Raw genomic sequence first — 16685 nt, 5'->3', positions numbered from 1 at the left:
GCGGGTGTTTGGGACCATGCCCACCCGCGATAAGTGAAAAACCGCAAAGTAGGTATACAGTAGTCCAAGTTCAAATTCAGTTGACGTTCAGTAAACTTTGTCATGACGTGCCAGGCTGCAATCACACTCATCACCTGTTACTCCCAATCTTCCTCCTTAAATAAACAATTTAAATTTAAATACTGTAACATTTTAAATAAACTATCCATTCAGCATGGATTGTTTATTTAAAATGTTACAGTATTGAAATTGTAGAAAAGAGAAGTGCAGCAGGACATCAAAGGATGTCACACAGCTTCAGCTCTGCAGCACAGAGCAGAAACGTACTTCTTGATCAATTACACTTCAACAACTGAACATAGAAGTTCTAAAATAATTAAAAATAACTGTTAACACTTATATTTTGTGATTATGATGATTTTTACAATGTGAAATACTTTGAATTTTAAGTTGGAAGACAAAAGTCGATCGGTGCATCTGGACAGCAAAGGGTTAACCCTTCACAAAGCTGCAGCAGGAGAAATGTGTGTGTGCACGACAGAGAAGGAGATCAGCTGATCAGCTGCAAGGGGGAGCTTTGCCTTGCACTTGTGGGCTTCACATATGGTGTAAAATCATTTAAAATAATTTATTTTAAATAAACAACGCAGCACGGTGGCGCAACTGGTAGAGCTGCTGCCTCTCAGCGAGCAGGTCCCTGGTTCAAACCCTGGTCCGGGGGCCTTTCTGGGTGGAGTTTGCATGTTCTCTCCGTACATGCGTGGGTTTTCTCCAGGTACTCCGGTTTCCTCCCACAGACCAAAAACATGCATGTTAGGCTGATTGGTAACTCTAAATTGTCCCTAGGTGTGAGTGAGAGAGTGAATGGTTGTTTGTCTCTATGTGTTCCTGTGATGGACTGGAGACCTATCCAGGGTGTACCCGGCCCCTCGCACAGTGATTGCTGGACATGGGCACCGGCGACCCCCGTGACCCAAAATGGAAGAAGCGGGATCTACATTATCTCAAGTTAGATACACAACATCTTTTCTTGGTCACAGGTTCCTCAGCAAGAGTTTGATTTGTTTCATTTGACATTCTCTGTTGCACTTTTGACATCATAATCAAAGATTACTGAAAAAAATCAAGTGAAATAAGTATTTTATGTTTAACATTTCATCTTGGGGGCCAGTTAAGATGTCAACGAGGACCACATTTGGCCCCCGGGCCTTGAGTTTGACATATGTGGTCTATTGTTATCTTTGTTGTCTACTGTTGTCAACACTCTTTGTTAAAATCAAGTCTCTCTTGTAAATGAGTCCCCGAGGCTGAATGGGATTAACCCGTATAAATAAAGGTTGAATGAATGAATAAATACTAAAATAAATATAGCGTTCCTACTTCGTGGTTTTTCACCTATTGCGGTGATGTGTGGAACGTAATCCCAGCGAAAATCGAGGGACTACTGTATGTCATCACATGCATTGTAGATGATGACGTCAGGGCCACATGGTACTTCAGGGCCGTACCACATGTTCTGTCAAGTGGGGAAACCCCCACCACCTCCACTCTTGTGCTGCAGGGACTCCTCCCCTTAGCCTGGTTACCTTGGTTCATTGTAAAGAGCCGTTTAAATGATCCGGATCGTTCGCCACCATCCTATCTGTACTGGCAAATGAAAGCTATATGCTAGAGGAGGTTGAAAATGTTTTAGCTAAACACAAAGTCTCACCTGACCTGTCTTATTATCAAGACTCTTATCAGGAGGAACACACCAAGTACAGCTGATTAGAGAAGGCTTTTTTTTTACAACATAATAGCACTGACACGCTGGCAGAAACAAGCCAGCAAGTTACTGTGCATGTTCATTTACAGTAATAACACAGATAATGGACTGTACAATGCCAAGATGTCTACTCACCACAGACATAATGGGAATGGACACTCCAAATATGGATGGGTCTGTGGATCCAAAGTTATGGCTGATGAATCATGAAGGAGAAAGCAGAAGAGTGATTATCTAACCTCGTCCATCCGTACAAACAGCAGGAACACAACTGAGATCACATTATTTACACTTAACATTTAAAATGGACATTTATGAGACAAAATTAACATTTCTAAAGTGGTATACTCATTAAACTTCAGAATAAGGTAGATTACCAACTGTTTCACTGATCTATTTCAGCTAAATATGCTCATCTTCAAACTGTGGGGCATTTTGAAGGTCAGCAGGTTATTTTTAAGTTTAATAATTGTATTAGCATAGGTAAAGCATATGTTGATCATACGATCGATTTTAGAACAGAAAAAAGCAACTTGTACACATAAACAAGCATTTAACGGGACATTTTAGGCTGTTTGAAGTGAAGTTCTGAGTAAAACTTATGAATAATTTATATGTTTCTTAATGTAGATAGCTGGCTGAATGACCAGTTTGGAGACAGAGTTTACCTCTGACAGGACTGATGGGCTAATGGATATTCTGGGCCGAGCCAAGACAAAAGTGCATCAGAGGCATCCTAAAATAACTCGTCTCCAAAATTGTAATAGTGGTTTATGTGAACTTTGTTAATCAAACTTCACATCTACATTAGCTTAACATTTCATAATTATTTTTGCATAAGTATTGTAAAATGCCTGCCAGAATTGACCTCAGATTGCCACTATACGCAGTAGCAAATAATTAAAATGCATGTAAATTAAAGACCTACTAATCCTTGAAGATATGTACATCACTCACCTACTTATGCCAGTTTTAGACTAAGATCATCTCATGTGGACAAATGAAGTTGTAGCAGTTTCAGTTAAACTTTGGCCATAATATTATGCACAGCTCACACTTGGAGTATGCATTCTGAATGACCCTGGACTTCTGTAACGTCAAGTTTTAGCTCAATGTCTGTAAAACAGAGTCAGACACTTGTCTGTGTTAGCTACTGTCACTTAGCTGTGGAGGCCATCTTAAATTGGAGTGACTCCAAAGGTTAATGTGCATCCAGTAATTACTATGTGAATGAATCATTAATGTCAATTTAGTTTATGAGATATTATGCTAACAGAAAGACACTAGCACACACAAACACGGGCAAAAACCTTATTGGCTAACTTTGCCTCTTGGTGGTGGACAACTGAGAAATTCAAGGTGATGTAAAATGTCTTTAAAATAATGTTTTCAGCACTTTAGTCTTGGCTATGTTGGACTAGCAATCAGTCCTGTCAAATCAAAACTCCATTTAGACCTAAACTCCTAAACGAACCTAAACAGATGTCGCTTAAATAAGGTGATAATTGTTCATAACTTTTTTAAAGAACCCAACGTCAACAATGTCTGACATATCTCTTAAAAAAATTGTCCCCTGGACTTGGTTAAAGCTTTTAGTGTCTTTGTTATTAATCTTAAATCAAAAACAACTTTACTGGCCTGAAGAAGATTCAAGTGCACCTTAAAGTAGACTCACCCTGTGTTTTCTACTTTAGGGAATATTGAGAGAGGTAGAGACACAAGAGCAGAGAGAAATCCACTCCAACACATCTGCAAAACAAGTCACAGTATGAAACAGAGAAATTGCATTTCCTGTTGAAAGCTTACTGCTGAACAAACTAAAACTTACTTGAAATACATAAATAGCTGAAAAAGGTGAAACGTAGAAAGAAAAAGCTGAAAGGAGCACAAACAAAAAAAAAACTTCAGAAAAATAACCGAGAAACGGAGCAAAGTCGAAATTAGCTAAAAGAAGCAGAGAGCAGAATAAAAATCTAAAATTTACAAAAGAACAAAACAAAAACAAAAAAACAACAACGTTGCAATAAGCAGAAAAACTATGAACGGAGAAGAAGCTGTAATCTGAATAAACAGAAAAGTGCAGAGAACTAGCTAAAAAAAAAGGTAGAAAAGTTGAAATAAGCATAAAAACTGAACATTTCTTCACAGGTTGTTAGTCTCATTGAGCCTCGTCATTTACAAGAGAGACCTGTTTTCAATTTAATCAAATGTTTACAGATGTTTAACAACCTGTTAAAATACACCAAAATGCAGGAAATGGCATCTCTTTTATTCCAAATTTTCTGGGGGAGGATCCACGGACACCCCCATCCCGCCGGACCGCCTGCTGTTTGTGTTCCGGCATCAATTGGTTTACAAATGAAGCCCTGCTTAAAATCAATACAGATCTTTGACTCATGAGGTTTGACATTTCTATGTTAATTGGTTATCAGTGTAAAGTTATGTCAAGAAAGGGGCAACCTCTAACTCTGACCTTCGACCCCGGGACCTTTAAATGTACAGGGATAATTGGTGACTCATCGGGTGTCCAGCTCTGAAGTTGGACAATCCCACCTTAAACAGTTTCAGAGTTAGAGCTCAAAGAAGAAATGGTCCACAGATGAACTGACAGCTTGTATCAGCTTTGGCGCTCATTTTGAATTAGCCTTCAGTACGTGTTGGAGATCACTCTTGACTTCTAACACAAAATTTTAGATCAATATCTTTAGATTTAAACATCCATCCATCATCTTTATCTGCTTCTTCCTTTTCAGATCATGGAGGTCACTGGTGCCCATGTCCAGCAGTCACTGTGTGAGAGGCAGGGGACACTCTGGACAGGTCTCCAGTCCATCACAGGGACAGAGACAAGAGAGACAAAACCATTCACTCTCACTCACACCTAGGGACAATTTAGAGTTACCAATCAGTCTAACATGCATGTTTTTGGTCTGTGGGAGGAAACTGGAGTATCCGGAGAAAACCCACGCCTGCACGGAGAGAACATGTAAACTCCACCCAGAAAGGTCCCCCAGCTGGGTTTCAATCCAGCGACCTTCTCGCTGAGAGGCAACAGCTCTACCAACTGAGCCACGTGCCGCCCTAGATTTAAAGATGAAGCTAAAATAAACTGAAATGCGAACAAAAAAAGTTCATCTTAGCAGAAAAACTAGTTAAAGTTAGTAATGAACAAAGTTGAAATTAGCAGAAAGAAATTAAAAGTATCAAAAACACAATGAAACTAGTTAACATAAACTAAAAGGAGCAAAAAAAAAGCCTTAATTAGCAGAAAAACCCCAAAAGGAGCGCTGAAATGCTGAAGTAGTAGAAACAGAAGAAACGGTAAAACAAGCAGAAAAAGGTTGTAAACAGCACAGAAACATGGTAAAATAAAGTTAAATACAGTGCCTTGTGAAAGTATTCGGCCCCCTTGAACTTTTCAACCTTTTGCCACATTTCAGGCTTCAAACATAAAGATATAAAATTTTAATTTTTTGTGAAGAATCAACAACAAGTGGGACACAATCGTGAAGTGGAATGAAATTTATTGGATGTGTCAAACTTTTTTAACAAATAAAAAACTGAAAAGTGGGGCATGCAATATTATTGGGCCCCTTTACTTTCAGTGCAGCAAACTCACTCCAGAAGTTCAGTGAGGATCTATGAATGATCCAATGTTGTCCCAAATGACTGATGATGATAAATAGAATCCACCTGTGTGTAATCAAGTCTCCGTATAAATGCACCTGCTCTGTGATAGTCTCAGGGTTCTGTTCAAAGTGCAGAGAGCATCATGAAGACCAAGGAACACACCAGGCAGGTCCAAGATACTGTTGTGGAGAAGTTTAAAGCCGGATTCGGATACAAAAAGATTTCCCAAGCTTTAAACATCCCAAGGAGCACTGTGCAAGCAATCATATTGAAATGGAAGGAGTATCAGACCACTGCAAATCTACCAAGACCCGGCCGTCCCTCTAAACTTTCATCTCAAACAAGGAGAAGACTGATCAGAGATGCAGCCACAAGCACCTGGGAGACACACCAAACATGTGGAAGAAGGTGCTCTGGTCAGATGAAACCAAAATCCAACTGTTTGGCCACAATGCAAAACGATATGTTTGGCGTAAAGGCAACACAGCTCATCACCCTGAACACACCATCCCTACTGTCAAACATGGTGGTGGCAGCATCATGGTTTGGGCCTGCTTTTCGTCAGCAGGGACAGGGAAGATGGTCAGAATTGATGGGAAGATGGATGGGACCAAATACAGGACCATTCTGGAAAAAAACCTGTTTGAGTGTGCAAGAGACCTGAGACTGGGACGGAGATTTATCTTCCAACAAGACAATGATCCAAAACATAAAGACAAATCTACAATGGAATGGTTCACAAATAAACGTATCCAGGTGTTGGAATGGCCAAGTCAAAGTCCAGACCTGAATCCAATTGAGAATCTGTGGAAAGAGCTGAAGACTGCTGTTCACAAACGCTCTCCATCCAACCTCACTGAGCTCGAGCTGTTTTGTAAAGAAGAATGGGCAAGAATTTCAGTGTCTCCATGTTCAAAACTGATAGAGACAAACCCCAAGAGACTTGCAGCTGGAACTGCAGCAAAAGGCGGTGCTACAAAGTATTAATGCAAAGGGGCCGGATAATATTGCATGCCCCACTTTTCAGTTTTTTATTTGTTAAAAAAGTTTGACACATCCAATAAATTTCATTCCACTTCACGATTGTGTCCCACTTGTTGTTGATTCTTCACAAAAAATTAAATTTTATATCTTTATGTTTGAAGCCTGAAATGTGGCAAAAGGTTGAAAAGTTCAAGGGGGGCGAATACTTTCGCAAGGCACTTCCAAAAGCCACAGGAGGAATGTCCTTAATGAACAAACGTTTTGATAAATGGATCGTAGAAATAGTACAGCCATCGTGAAACGAGCTACGTGCCAAAAAACAAAGAAAAACGGCTCTCGATAGTGAGAATGCTTAATAAGCATTCACACAATGAAATAACACAAACCCACAAAACAAACTTTACAAACACAACAAGTACACACCTGATAAGAGTCAAAGATCCCTGTTGAACTGGCATTAGAGTAATCTGTGGCATGGACACATCCTAAAATAGACAAACAATAATTATGTAACTAATAATGTACCAAGTCTAAAAAAGGTTATACAAAAAACATGTGTATGATGTCCTGGCTGTTTTGTTTTTCTACCTCCTCTCTCTCAGAGGGGTGAACTGAAACATTCCTGAGAAGTTTAAGCAACCAGTGAAGCAAGAAGATTGGAAAGACAAGGAGCAGGAATCTGACTGAGTCTTAATATCCTGTTGGACTCCACAGCATGGATCACACCGTGCAGCTGGACTCTGAGCTCAAAGATGGAGGTGGCTGCACGTAATTACTGCCACCAACCTTTTGTTAGTTTGAACAGGAGCCAAGTATCTATTGTTCCGAAGCAGCAGTTGCCTTCATCGATTGCTTGACGAACCTGGAAAAAGAACAAAAACATAAAGATGAAAGGGGGTGGCGAGTGCAGGAGCGTACAGCACGTTCCTGCTGTGACTTAATGAGCCTTCTTGTGTTTAGTGCACAGCAGGTTCATTCTGAAAATAAACCCCATTACATAAATGGGCTTACTTCCATCATTTATGTGTGCTTCAGGTTTTGTCACAAATGTCTGCTGATAAAAATTAGTTGCAAAAGTCACTTTATCAAAATTTCACCAATTTCACTGTAAAAGATGATTCAGTAAACAATACGTCTTCAAACAACCTCAATTCTAAAAGAAAAGATAAAGAATAACAGAATGCAACAATTTGCAAATCTCATAAAATCAATATTTTATTAGCGATGGAACAAAGTGAATCAGATCAAATCAGAAATGGCCTGATTTAAAAAAAACAAGTTTTTTTTATGACAACACATCTTGAAAAAGTTAGGACAGAGGCAACAAAACAGCTGGAGGAGCATTTCACAACTAATTAGGAAATAAATAAATAAATCAGCAGCAAGAGATCAGCAGCAAGAGATCAGCAGCATGGATAGTCTGCAGCACATATCAGGTAGGTGTGTTTATTCCGTCTTAAGTCACGACCATCTCCTTTGTCTTCTTCACATTGATGTGAAGGTTGTTCTTCTTGCAACAACTCTCCAAGTGTTCCACCTCCTGCCTGTAGCTGGACTCATCGTTTATGATGCATCCCACCACCGCTGTATCATCTGCAAACATTACAATATGACAGCCTGGATGGGTCGGTGCACAGTCATATGTGAGCAGAGTGAACAGGAGGGGGCTCAACACACAGCCCTGGGGGAGCCAGTGCTGAAGGTTATGGTGGAGGAGGAGAAGTTGTGGATCCTCACAGACTGTGGTCTGTTGGTTAAGAAGTCTAGGACACAGTTGCATAGAGAGGGACTTAGTCCTAATGTGAGTAGTTTGTCCATCAGGGTCTGTTCATAATATCATCACAAATAAATCTTAGCTTAAAAGAAAAGGCTGAATCTTTTTTTTTTCTTCAGGCCCTATGGGGCCACAGCACTAAAAATAATTCTGGTTCTGTTCTGAACATCACAACATGGGCTCAGGACCACTTCCTCAAATCATCGTCTGTAAACACCGTTCATTGTGTCCGTCAGGGAATTTTGGTCAAGGTTTACGGATGTTTTTAACTACTATGGCTGAGAATGTTAACTGCTAATGAACCATGTGTTTGAGTTAGCAGATGGTTCTTTTCTCTCTCAGAGGGAGCTGAATGATTGGATCCTGCATGTGCAGCTGGCATTCCAAGGACACCGGTCTGCCTGTGAGCTGTGAGAGCTGGTAAGTTTATAAAAACAAGCCTCGCACACTGTCCGTGGCAGTGAATGGGCTCCATGCATGTAACTCCTGTACATCTACCTTGTTGTAAAAATCTGCCCTTGCAAGTAAAACTGGTTAAAAATCTTCTCCTGTTGTCGAGTGTGGCTTCTTTGAGTAAGTAAGATGAATACAGGATATTTTTATCCAACAGTTCTATCCACAAATGATGCTTAATGCTCTATTACTCAAATAAGAAGACATACTGTATGTTAACACCATCCAGAAACAGCTGAGTTCTCCGAATCAATGTTGATTTAAAATGATCTAAGACAAAATGGGAAACCAGTATTCTGTGGTCAGACGGATCCCAATCTTAAATTCTTTTTGGAAACCAATGATGACATGCCCTTCATAGTCAACAGGAGGAGGACCGTCTGTTTTTGAAGGTACATTAATATCGGTGGCATGGCCAGTCTATGCATCTGAAAAGGCACCATCAGTGCAAAAAAGTATACATAGTATTTAAACAAACTATGCTATCAAACTATCAAGGGATGCCTTGAATATTTAAGCAAGACAATGCTAAACCTCATACTGCATCCATTACAACAGCATGGCTTCGTAGTCAGAGTCCAGGTGCTGAACTGACCTACCTAAAGTCCAGACCTCTCGCCAACTAAAACATTTGGTCCATCATCAAACAAAATACCCAGTAAAGACCCAGAATTGTTGAACAGGTAGAATCCTACAACAAACAGGAGTGGGAGATCATTTCATCCAAAAACAGTTAAAAAGCTGGTCTCCTCAGTTCCTGGATGTTTACAGACTGGAGTAACAAGAACAGAGGATGCTTCACAAGAGTCCCAACTGTTTTAAGATGTGTTGCCGTTATTGAATTCAAAACGACCTTATTTTATATTAGTTTAAACAGTTGATATTTTTACCATGCTCCATTAAAAAAAAAGGATTTATAAGATTTGCAAAGCAATGCATTCTGTTTTGTTGACACAATGTTCCAACATTTTTGCAACTGAGGTACAATTTGTTAAACTACTTGTATAGTATTGATTTACTGAGGTTACTGTAGCTTTTATATATAAAAATATTTTCAAAATAAGGAACAGTTTCAGTTTAGTAGCTGCGTTCGAACACTTTACTGTACACGTCAGCTGCCCACTTTGAGGCGGGAAGGAAGGAGTCCACACACCTGCTTGTAATGTGCCAAAACCCACACGAGGCGAAAAGTGACATGTTGAGTGGAAAAGACGATGAGACTTGCTGCGAGGGACCGTTTCTGCCGGGTCAGGAAGTAAACAACCTTCATTACGCTGTGAATTATCTGAGCATGTTGGAAAAAGACAAAGAGATAATGTAAGAAAGAACGTCATGTTCAAACCCAGTTTAAATCCAGTCTGACTCAAGTGTTTGTCGTCTTTAGGAAGTTGCCTTAGATGTTTCTAAAAAGTGTTAAAAGCTTTTTTTTTTTAATATACTTCCCTCATTACTTTTCAGTTGGAAACTGCTGGCAACTTCAAGTTCAAGGTTCTTTATTGTTATTCGCATCACATGTGGTACATGAGGTGGAACGAAATTGTGTACTCAAGCTCCCAGTTACATCCAAAAATAGCAAAAATATAAAGTATAAAAAGAAACAGTATATTCAGGGGTGTACCAACTTTTGTGAGTAAATGTGATTTTTGAAACCTGTTTAATAGTTCTTCTTAGAACCATCAAAGGCAGTTCATTTTCAGTTTGAGTTGTTTTTGGGGCATCTGCATTTCAGAAAATGCAGCAGATTATATTTTAAAGAACTGCTTAAAAGACTCTTTTAAGCACAGTCTCTTTGGGCAGCTGTGGACGAGTGGTTAGAGCAGTCGTCCTCCAGTGCAAGGGTTAGGGGTTCAAATGCACCAGCAGTCACATGCCAAAGTGTCCCTGGGCAAGACACTGAACCCCTCATTGCCTCTGATGTGTGTCCCATCGGTGTATGAATGTGATAAAGCTCTGATTAGCCTCTTTAGAATGATTTGTTCAGTTAGCTTTGTAGAAATATAGTAGAGTGTATGAATGGGTAAATGAGGCACAGATTGTTTTGTAAAGAGCTTTGGAGTATCTTGATAAGATCGAAAGGAACTAGATAAGTCCAGTCCATTTAGCATTTACTCTTGAATCTTTCATTATTTTCCATCATAAAAGCAACACATTTTAACACAGCTGCAAATTGATTGGCCAAAGAAATGTAACTGGTTTTTGGTCCCTTGATTGACTGTATAAATGCACCTCTATAGCCCACTATGACAAAAATCAAAACTACTTGGAAGCAACAAGCAAAAAGCTGTCAAGCACAAGTTTGTTTTGTTAGTTTCTGAAAGCAAAAACAAAACATGCAGGAATGGAACACCAGTGAGGCGTGGCGGTTATAGCACTGAGAGAAAGTACAACGTGATAGCATGCCTTTTCACAAAACACTCACAGTATGGCTGCAAACATGGGCCCCTCTCAAAACCATCAGGCCGTTCATTAATCGCTTATTGAACTGACCACATCCTGCGATGATGTAAGCTTAGATTAATGAAGCTGACGTCACAGAATCAAAGGAAGTATGGAGGTGTGATGTAAAGCTCAGCAGCGTTGATGCAGAATGCTACACATGAAATGAGTATTGGACAACCATAAATACCAAGGCAGCATAGTCAAACAGACAGCCAGTCATTGCTAAATAACATCATTGAACTTCTATGTTGGCATATAATGACTGTCAAGACCTCCATTGATGCAAAATAGTGGTTTAAATTCAATCCTTCCTCAAACCTGTGCTGACCAGCAAGTAAGCATTCTAACATAGAAATTATACAGACCCTTTCCAAAAAAATTAGAATATCATGGAAAAGTTGTTTAACTTCCATAATTCCATTCAAAAACTTAATCTTTAATAGATGGTAGATTCAGGTCCCACAATTTAAACGATTTCAAGTATTTATTTGTTTATTTTTACACAATTTGGGCTTCCAGCTCATGAAACCCACGAAAACAGGATTTCAAAAAATTAGAATACTGTGAAGACATCAGTCCACACTTCTCAGTTTTTGCAGAAAAAAGAAAAAAATAATGGGATCACAACAAAAATCAATCAAAATATGACACTTTCAAAACAATATGTCAATCTTCAGTACTTGGTTGTGAATCCCTTTGTCTTAATCACTGCCTCGATGCGACGTGGCATTGAGTCAATCAACCTGTGGCATTGACTGGGAGTTATGGAAGCCCAGATTTCCTTGATGCTGTCAGCTCTTCTTTGTTGTTGGGTCTGGTGCTCCTCATTTTCCTCTTGAGAATACCTCATAGATTCTCAATGGGGTTTAGGCCCGGTGAGTTGGCTGGCCAGTCAAGCACTGTGGCATGGGCACCAGGTTTTGGTGCTTCTGGTGGCATGGGCAGGGGCAAAGTCCTGCTGGAGGATGAAATCTGCATCTCCATACAGATCCTCAGCAGAAGGAATCATGAAGTCCTCTAAAACATTCTGGTAGACTGTTGTGGTGACCTTGGATTTAAGAAAGCAGAGTTTACCAACACCTGCACTGGACATTGCACCCCAAATCATGACTGACTGTGGATATTTCACACTGGACCACAAGCAGTATGGGTTCTGTTCCTCACCCTTCTTCCGCCAAACCTTTGGACCTTGATTTCTGAATGAAAGGCACAACTTTACTTTCATCAGAAAAGAGGACCAAGGAACCCGACTGTTGTAGCCCATCTCCCAGATGCATCTGAATGTGGTGGTTTTTGAAGTTGTGGCTCCCGCCTCATTCAACTCTTTCTGGATCTCTGACAGATTCTGGAATCTTCTCTGTTTGATAATCCACTGAAGCCCACGGTCATCTCTTTTGCTGGTGCATCTTCTCCTGACACATTTTGCCCTTCCACTAGACTTTCCATTGACGTGCTTGGACACAGCACTCTGTGAACAGCCAGCCTCCTTAGCTATGAACTTTTGTGGCTTACCCATCCTACGGAGGGTATCAATGATGGTCTTCTGGACAGTTATGTCTGCAGTCTTCCCCATATTGAACCGAACTGAAGCAATTTAACGACACCTGGGGAAACCTGTGCAGGTGCTTTGAGTTTAGTAGATGATTAGTGTCACACTCAGTTTAAAACATTCATGTCCTGCAAAATTTGGGCTGATTTCTCTACAGTATTCAAATTTTTTGAAATCCTGTTTTCGTTGGTTTCATGAGCTGGAAGTCCAAATTATGTAAAAATAAACAAATAAATACTTGAAGTTGTTTAAATTGTGGGCCCTGAATCTACCATCTATTAAATATCAACTTTTTGAATGGAATTATGGAAGCTAAACAACTTTTCCATGATATTCTAATTTTTTGGAAAGGGTCTGTATTGCACTCTGGAACAGGCAACTCTCCCCTCCGGTCTATAGACAGCTATGATGATCCTTTTCTCCAAGTAATCAGCTGCAACCAATTTGAACAACCACTGACCAATAGCTCAGATGTAAGTAGTCATGCAATGTTTTGATGCCTGTCATGCTCCATATAAACGCATACCTCCCACCAGACCTTGACACACACCAGTTTGCTTGTAGAGCAAACAGATCAGCACAAGATGCCATTGTTTTTGCCCCCAGTGCAGTGCAGTACCACGTGGACCACCATGGGAACTAAGTCAAGATGTTTTTCATCAGTTACTGTTGGCTTTAACACAGTCATCCTGGACACAATACATGAGAAGCTGACAAACCTGAACTTTCCCCCTCACACCTGCACCTGGATCAAGGATTACCTTACCACCACCCCAGCCCCCTTTTCTTATCCATTTTGACAGTAAGCATAGACTCTTTCCAGGATTGTGCACCGAGTCCTTTCCTATACACACTGTACACTCATGACTGTGTTCCAGTCCAATCTAGTAACACCGTTATAAAATTCACAGATAACAGCGCAGTGGTGAAACTTTTTACAGGAGCGTATGAGTCAGCATACAGGGACGGTGCTCTAAGAACAACCTGCCGCTCATCATCAGTAAAATCAAAGAAGATATTGGTGGACTTCAGCAGGTACAAAAGGGACCACCCTATAGCTGCTTCTCCATTGTCAAGTACCACTCTAATCGCTCCATTTCTATTCAGTTTTACACAAATGTAGGTGTCCTTCACTCATTGAGCGGGATTATCAGAAGGTGGGAGCTCTGGTCGAGCTGGGGTGGCCAGTTTCTCAGACACCTTCGGGTAAACTTGCTTGTTTTTTTATTGCTCTGTTGAACTTGTGTGTTTTTCTCATCATGTGCTTGTCTGTCAAAATTAATAAAAAGGTTTGCACTTCATCATTCGACCACAGAATAACCTGTGATTTGCAGCTCTCCTTCTCAGTAACGTACACCACACTCAACGATCAGATTGAAAACAGCGCTTCAGAAGGAGTTTGCAGGTACTGCCTTGGCTCATACAGTGACGTCAACTCACGGGCCAATCAATGGCTGCAGATTGCTGATGTCAAAATTTCTTGCTCGGCTTACTTGGAACCATAGCTGAAGCGGTTCCAAAAACCTAGCCGGAACAGGAAATTGAGACACATTTGGCTGATGCCGAGTTGATGCGAGCTGAGTAAAGCGACGCCCGTGGAGAAGGGGCTTATTTAAACAGTGACTGTGTGAAGATGGTGTCCTTTAGGTTTCTGGAGACACACATAACAAAAGACCTCCCCTGGTCATCCAATAGTCTGGCAGTGGTTATAAAGGCTCTGCAGTGACTGCACTACCTCAGAGTGCTGTGTCAATATGATCTACAGAAAAAACTGTTGGTAGTCCAAATGCTTCACCATTGAGAGTATAATGGCACACTATAGCTGCACATATGTAACATATTTAGTAAGAGGAGATCTGCACCAAAGGACAAAGGATCAAAATAATTTCATGTCTCAAGAGGACATGACATTCTGTAAGTTTTATTATCCAAAGTTTTATTTATTTCAAAGCATGCCAATTAAACTATAAATCAAAACAGGAACGTGTTTTTTTTTTTACTACACCTATATAAATATCTGAATCATTATTGATTTATCCTGTAAAAATGTAAAGGAGGTAAACAGACTCACATTCATTGTGCAGGATCTATTCCAGGATTTTACCAGCTCTGCAGCTCTTTGGTCCTGCCAGCTGATAAAGTTGTGAAAAGGAACTCCAGTTTTTCTGACAAAACGGGCAGACAGAAAGAAAAGCATGAGATATCAAGTTTAAAACAAGTGCGGCAATGCAATCTCTTAGAAGTTTGCCGGAAATTTGTGGGGGGCTTTTAAAGCAATGGGAACACAGCATGATTAACATATTTACCTGTCCCAAGTTGTGAAGGTTGCTCGTTGAGTTGAGATGCCAAGAGCTTCTATCTGGCCCATCTGAACTCCTGCATCTACACAAGTACAGCACATCAAAACACACGATAACATGGTTCTAATGAAAAACTGTGATGTTATTGCTTCTTTGGGTGCAAAAATGTTACAAATGGTTTCTAATTTAATATGGACAGATCCTCTTCTATTTCTGCACATGAAAATCAGATGGAATGCAAAATATAGCTACTTAAATAAGCCTGGAGTCTAATTAGCACTTAATGATAATAAATGCTGTTTAAATGTAGATCTGTTCAACTAGACCTCAAGTTTTAGCAAAGAGCACCTGAAGAACTGATAAGGCAGCTTCTTTTATGAACTATTTTCCATTTTTGCTTTGAGAAATAAAACCAAAACGGAGTATTTAACATCATTTGTGGAGTCTGTAATTGTTTTCACTTTGTTACTGAGAGTTGATGGAGTGTGTGTGAAATTAATTGTGTCAGCTCTCCTCCCCCGGTGGAGTCACAGGTGGATGTGATGACAGGACGTGGAGCAGCTGTACCTTGCACAGCTCCTTTGACCACAGAGGTAAAACCCTTCCACAGTGCATCTGGGTCCATCTCCACATGTCCCACCTCTGGATACAACGGGACAACCTAAAACAAAAATTTAATGAAAAAGTATAAAATATAAAGAAAGAAAATAGCCAGTAAATATTGTAGAAAATAAGATGTGTATTTTATGAAACCAAAACCATCCTAAAGATCCAGTCCCCCGGCACAAACAGAGTAATGTTGTGTATGCTGTTCAGTGTCAGGAGGGTGATCAGTCTTATATTGGGGAAACTAAACAGTCACTGGCCAAAAGGATGGCCCAGCACAGAAGATCAACATCATCTGGCCAGGACTCTGCGGTCTACACTCATCTCCAGGCCAGCGGTCACTCTTTCAGGGATGAAGATGTTCACATCCTTGATAGAGAGGAACAATGGTTTGAGAAATGAGTGAAGGAGGACATCTTTTTGTCCATCATTAAACAGGGGTGGAGGCCTCCATGTCCAATTATCACCTTCCTACAATGCTGTTATTGCTAGTATCACTCAGCCCTTTGTGAATAGCAAGTGGCCATCAGGGCACTAGCAACCAATTGTTAGGCTGATGGTCCTCATTTAGCATGTGAACAACTAGTTTTGGCTGTCACCAGCAAACTGGTCCACTACGAGAAGGTGCTATTTATAAGACTGAGTTTATTGCAGCTCCTCAAACTGAAGAAGTGTTTTGGATAAAAGATTAAATGTTTTTAAAAGAGAAGAATCCATCCAAACTTAACTTTTTTTTTTTGTTTAGATTTTTCTACCTGGATTATTGAACATTCATCAAGATATACTGTATTATGAAGCATTAAAATTAAAACGGAGAGGAGGAGACCGCGATTACCTTGCTGGTGCATGATCCTCGGATTTGTGCCTCCTTGTCGTAAACATGACACCTTATGGACGTGGTACCGACGTCCACTGACAGAATAAAGCTTTCCTTATTGTACCCGTTCCTCCGGCTGCCCATTGTAAACAGCCTAATGTCCTGTTATTCTTCAGACAAGTCCTCCGTCCTCCATGGTCGGCTCAGACGCTGCTTCCAGCATGAATGGATGGTGTGAATTGATAAAAAGTGAACTGTTGTGTTAAACCCGTGGACTTTGGTTTCATTCCAGCTCCAGTTCAACCTGTTCAAGCAAACAAACATGTTAGTAACACAGTTTGGACTCAGAGTTTCACCCTGTGTTGACA

General features: G+C 40.3%; 1 protein-coding gene across 1 annotated transcript in view; it reads right to left on the bottom strand.

Annotated features, from left to right (window-relative positions):
* The window catches only part of gk5 (glycerol kinase 5), a 30015-nt gene that overhangs the window by 13001 nt on the left and 329 nt on the right, over positions 1 to 16685 (bottom strand). The window contains exons 2-10 of the mRNA XM_037681293.1: positions 16336 to 16621; positions 15462 to 15555; positions 14901 to 14976; positions 14666 to 14759; positions 9760 to 9891; positions 7166 to 7241; positions 6803 to 6864; positions 3441 to 3514; positions 2005 to 2036 (exon numbers count right to left, since the gene is read on the bottom strand). Of these exons, the coding sequence (XP_037537221.1) occupies positions 2005 to 2036; positions 3441 to 3514; positions 6803 to 6864; positions 7166 to 7241; positions 9760 to 9891; positions 14666 to 14759; positions 14901 to 14976; positions 15462 to 15555; positions 16336 to 16461 (766 nt within the window). The 5' untranslated portion in view covers positions 16462 to 16621. The remainder of the gene's footprint in view (positions 1 to 2004; positions 2037 to 3440; positions 3515 to 6802; positions 6865 to 7165; positions 7242 to 9759; positions 9892 to 14665; positions 14760 to 14900; positions 14977 to 15461; positions 15556 to 16335; positions 16622 to 16685) is intronic.

The sequence above is a fragment of the Nematolebias whitei genome, chromosome 9 (assembly GCF_014905685.2).
Source record: "Nematolebias whitei isolate Nwh7 chromosome 9, NemWhi1, whole genome shotgun sequence".
In the NCBI taxonomy this organism is placed as follows: domain Eukaryota; kingdom Metazoa; phylum Chordata; class Actinopteri; order Cyprinodontiformes; family Rivulidae; genus Nematolebias; species Nematolebias whitei.
This window is presented reverse-complemented; position numbering and strand designations above follow the sequence as displayed.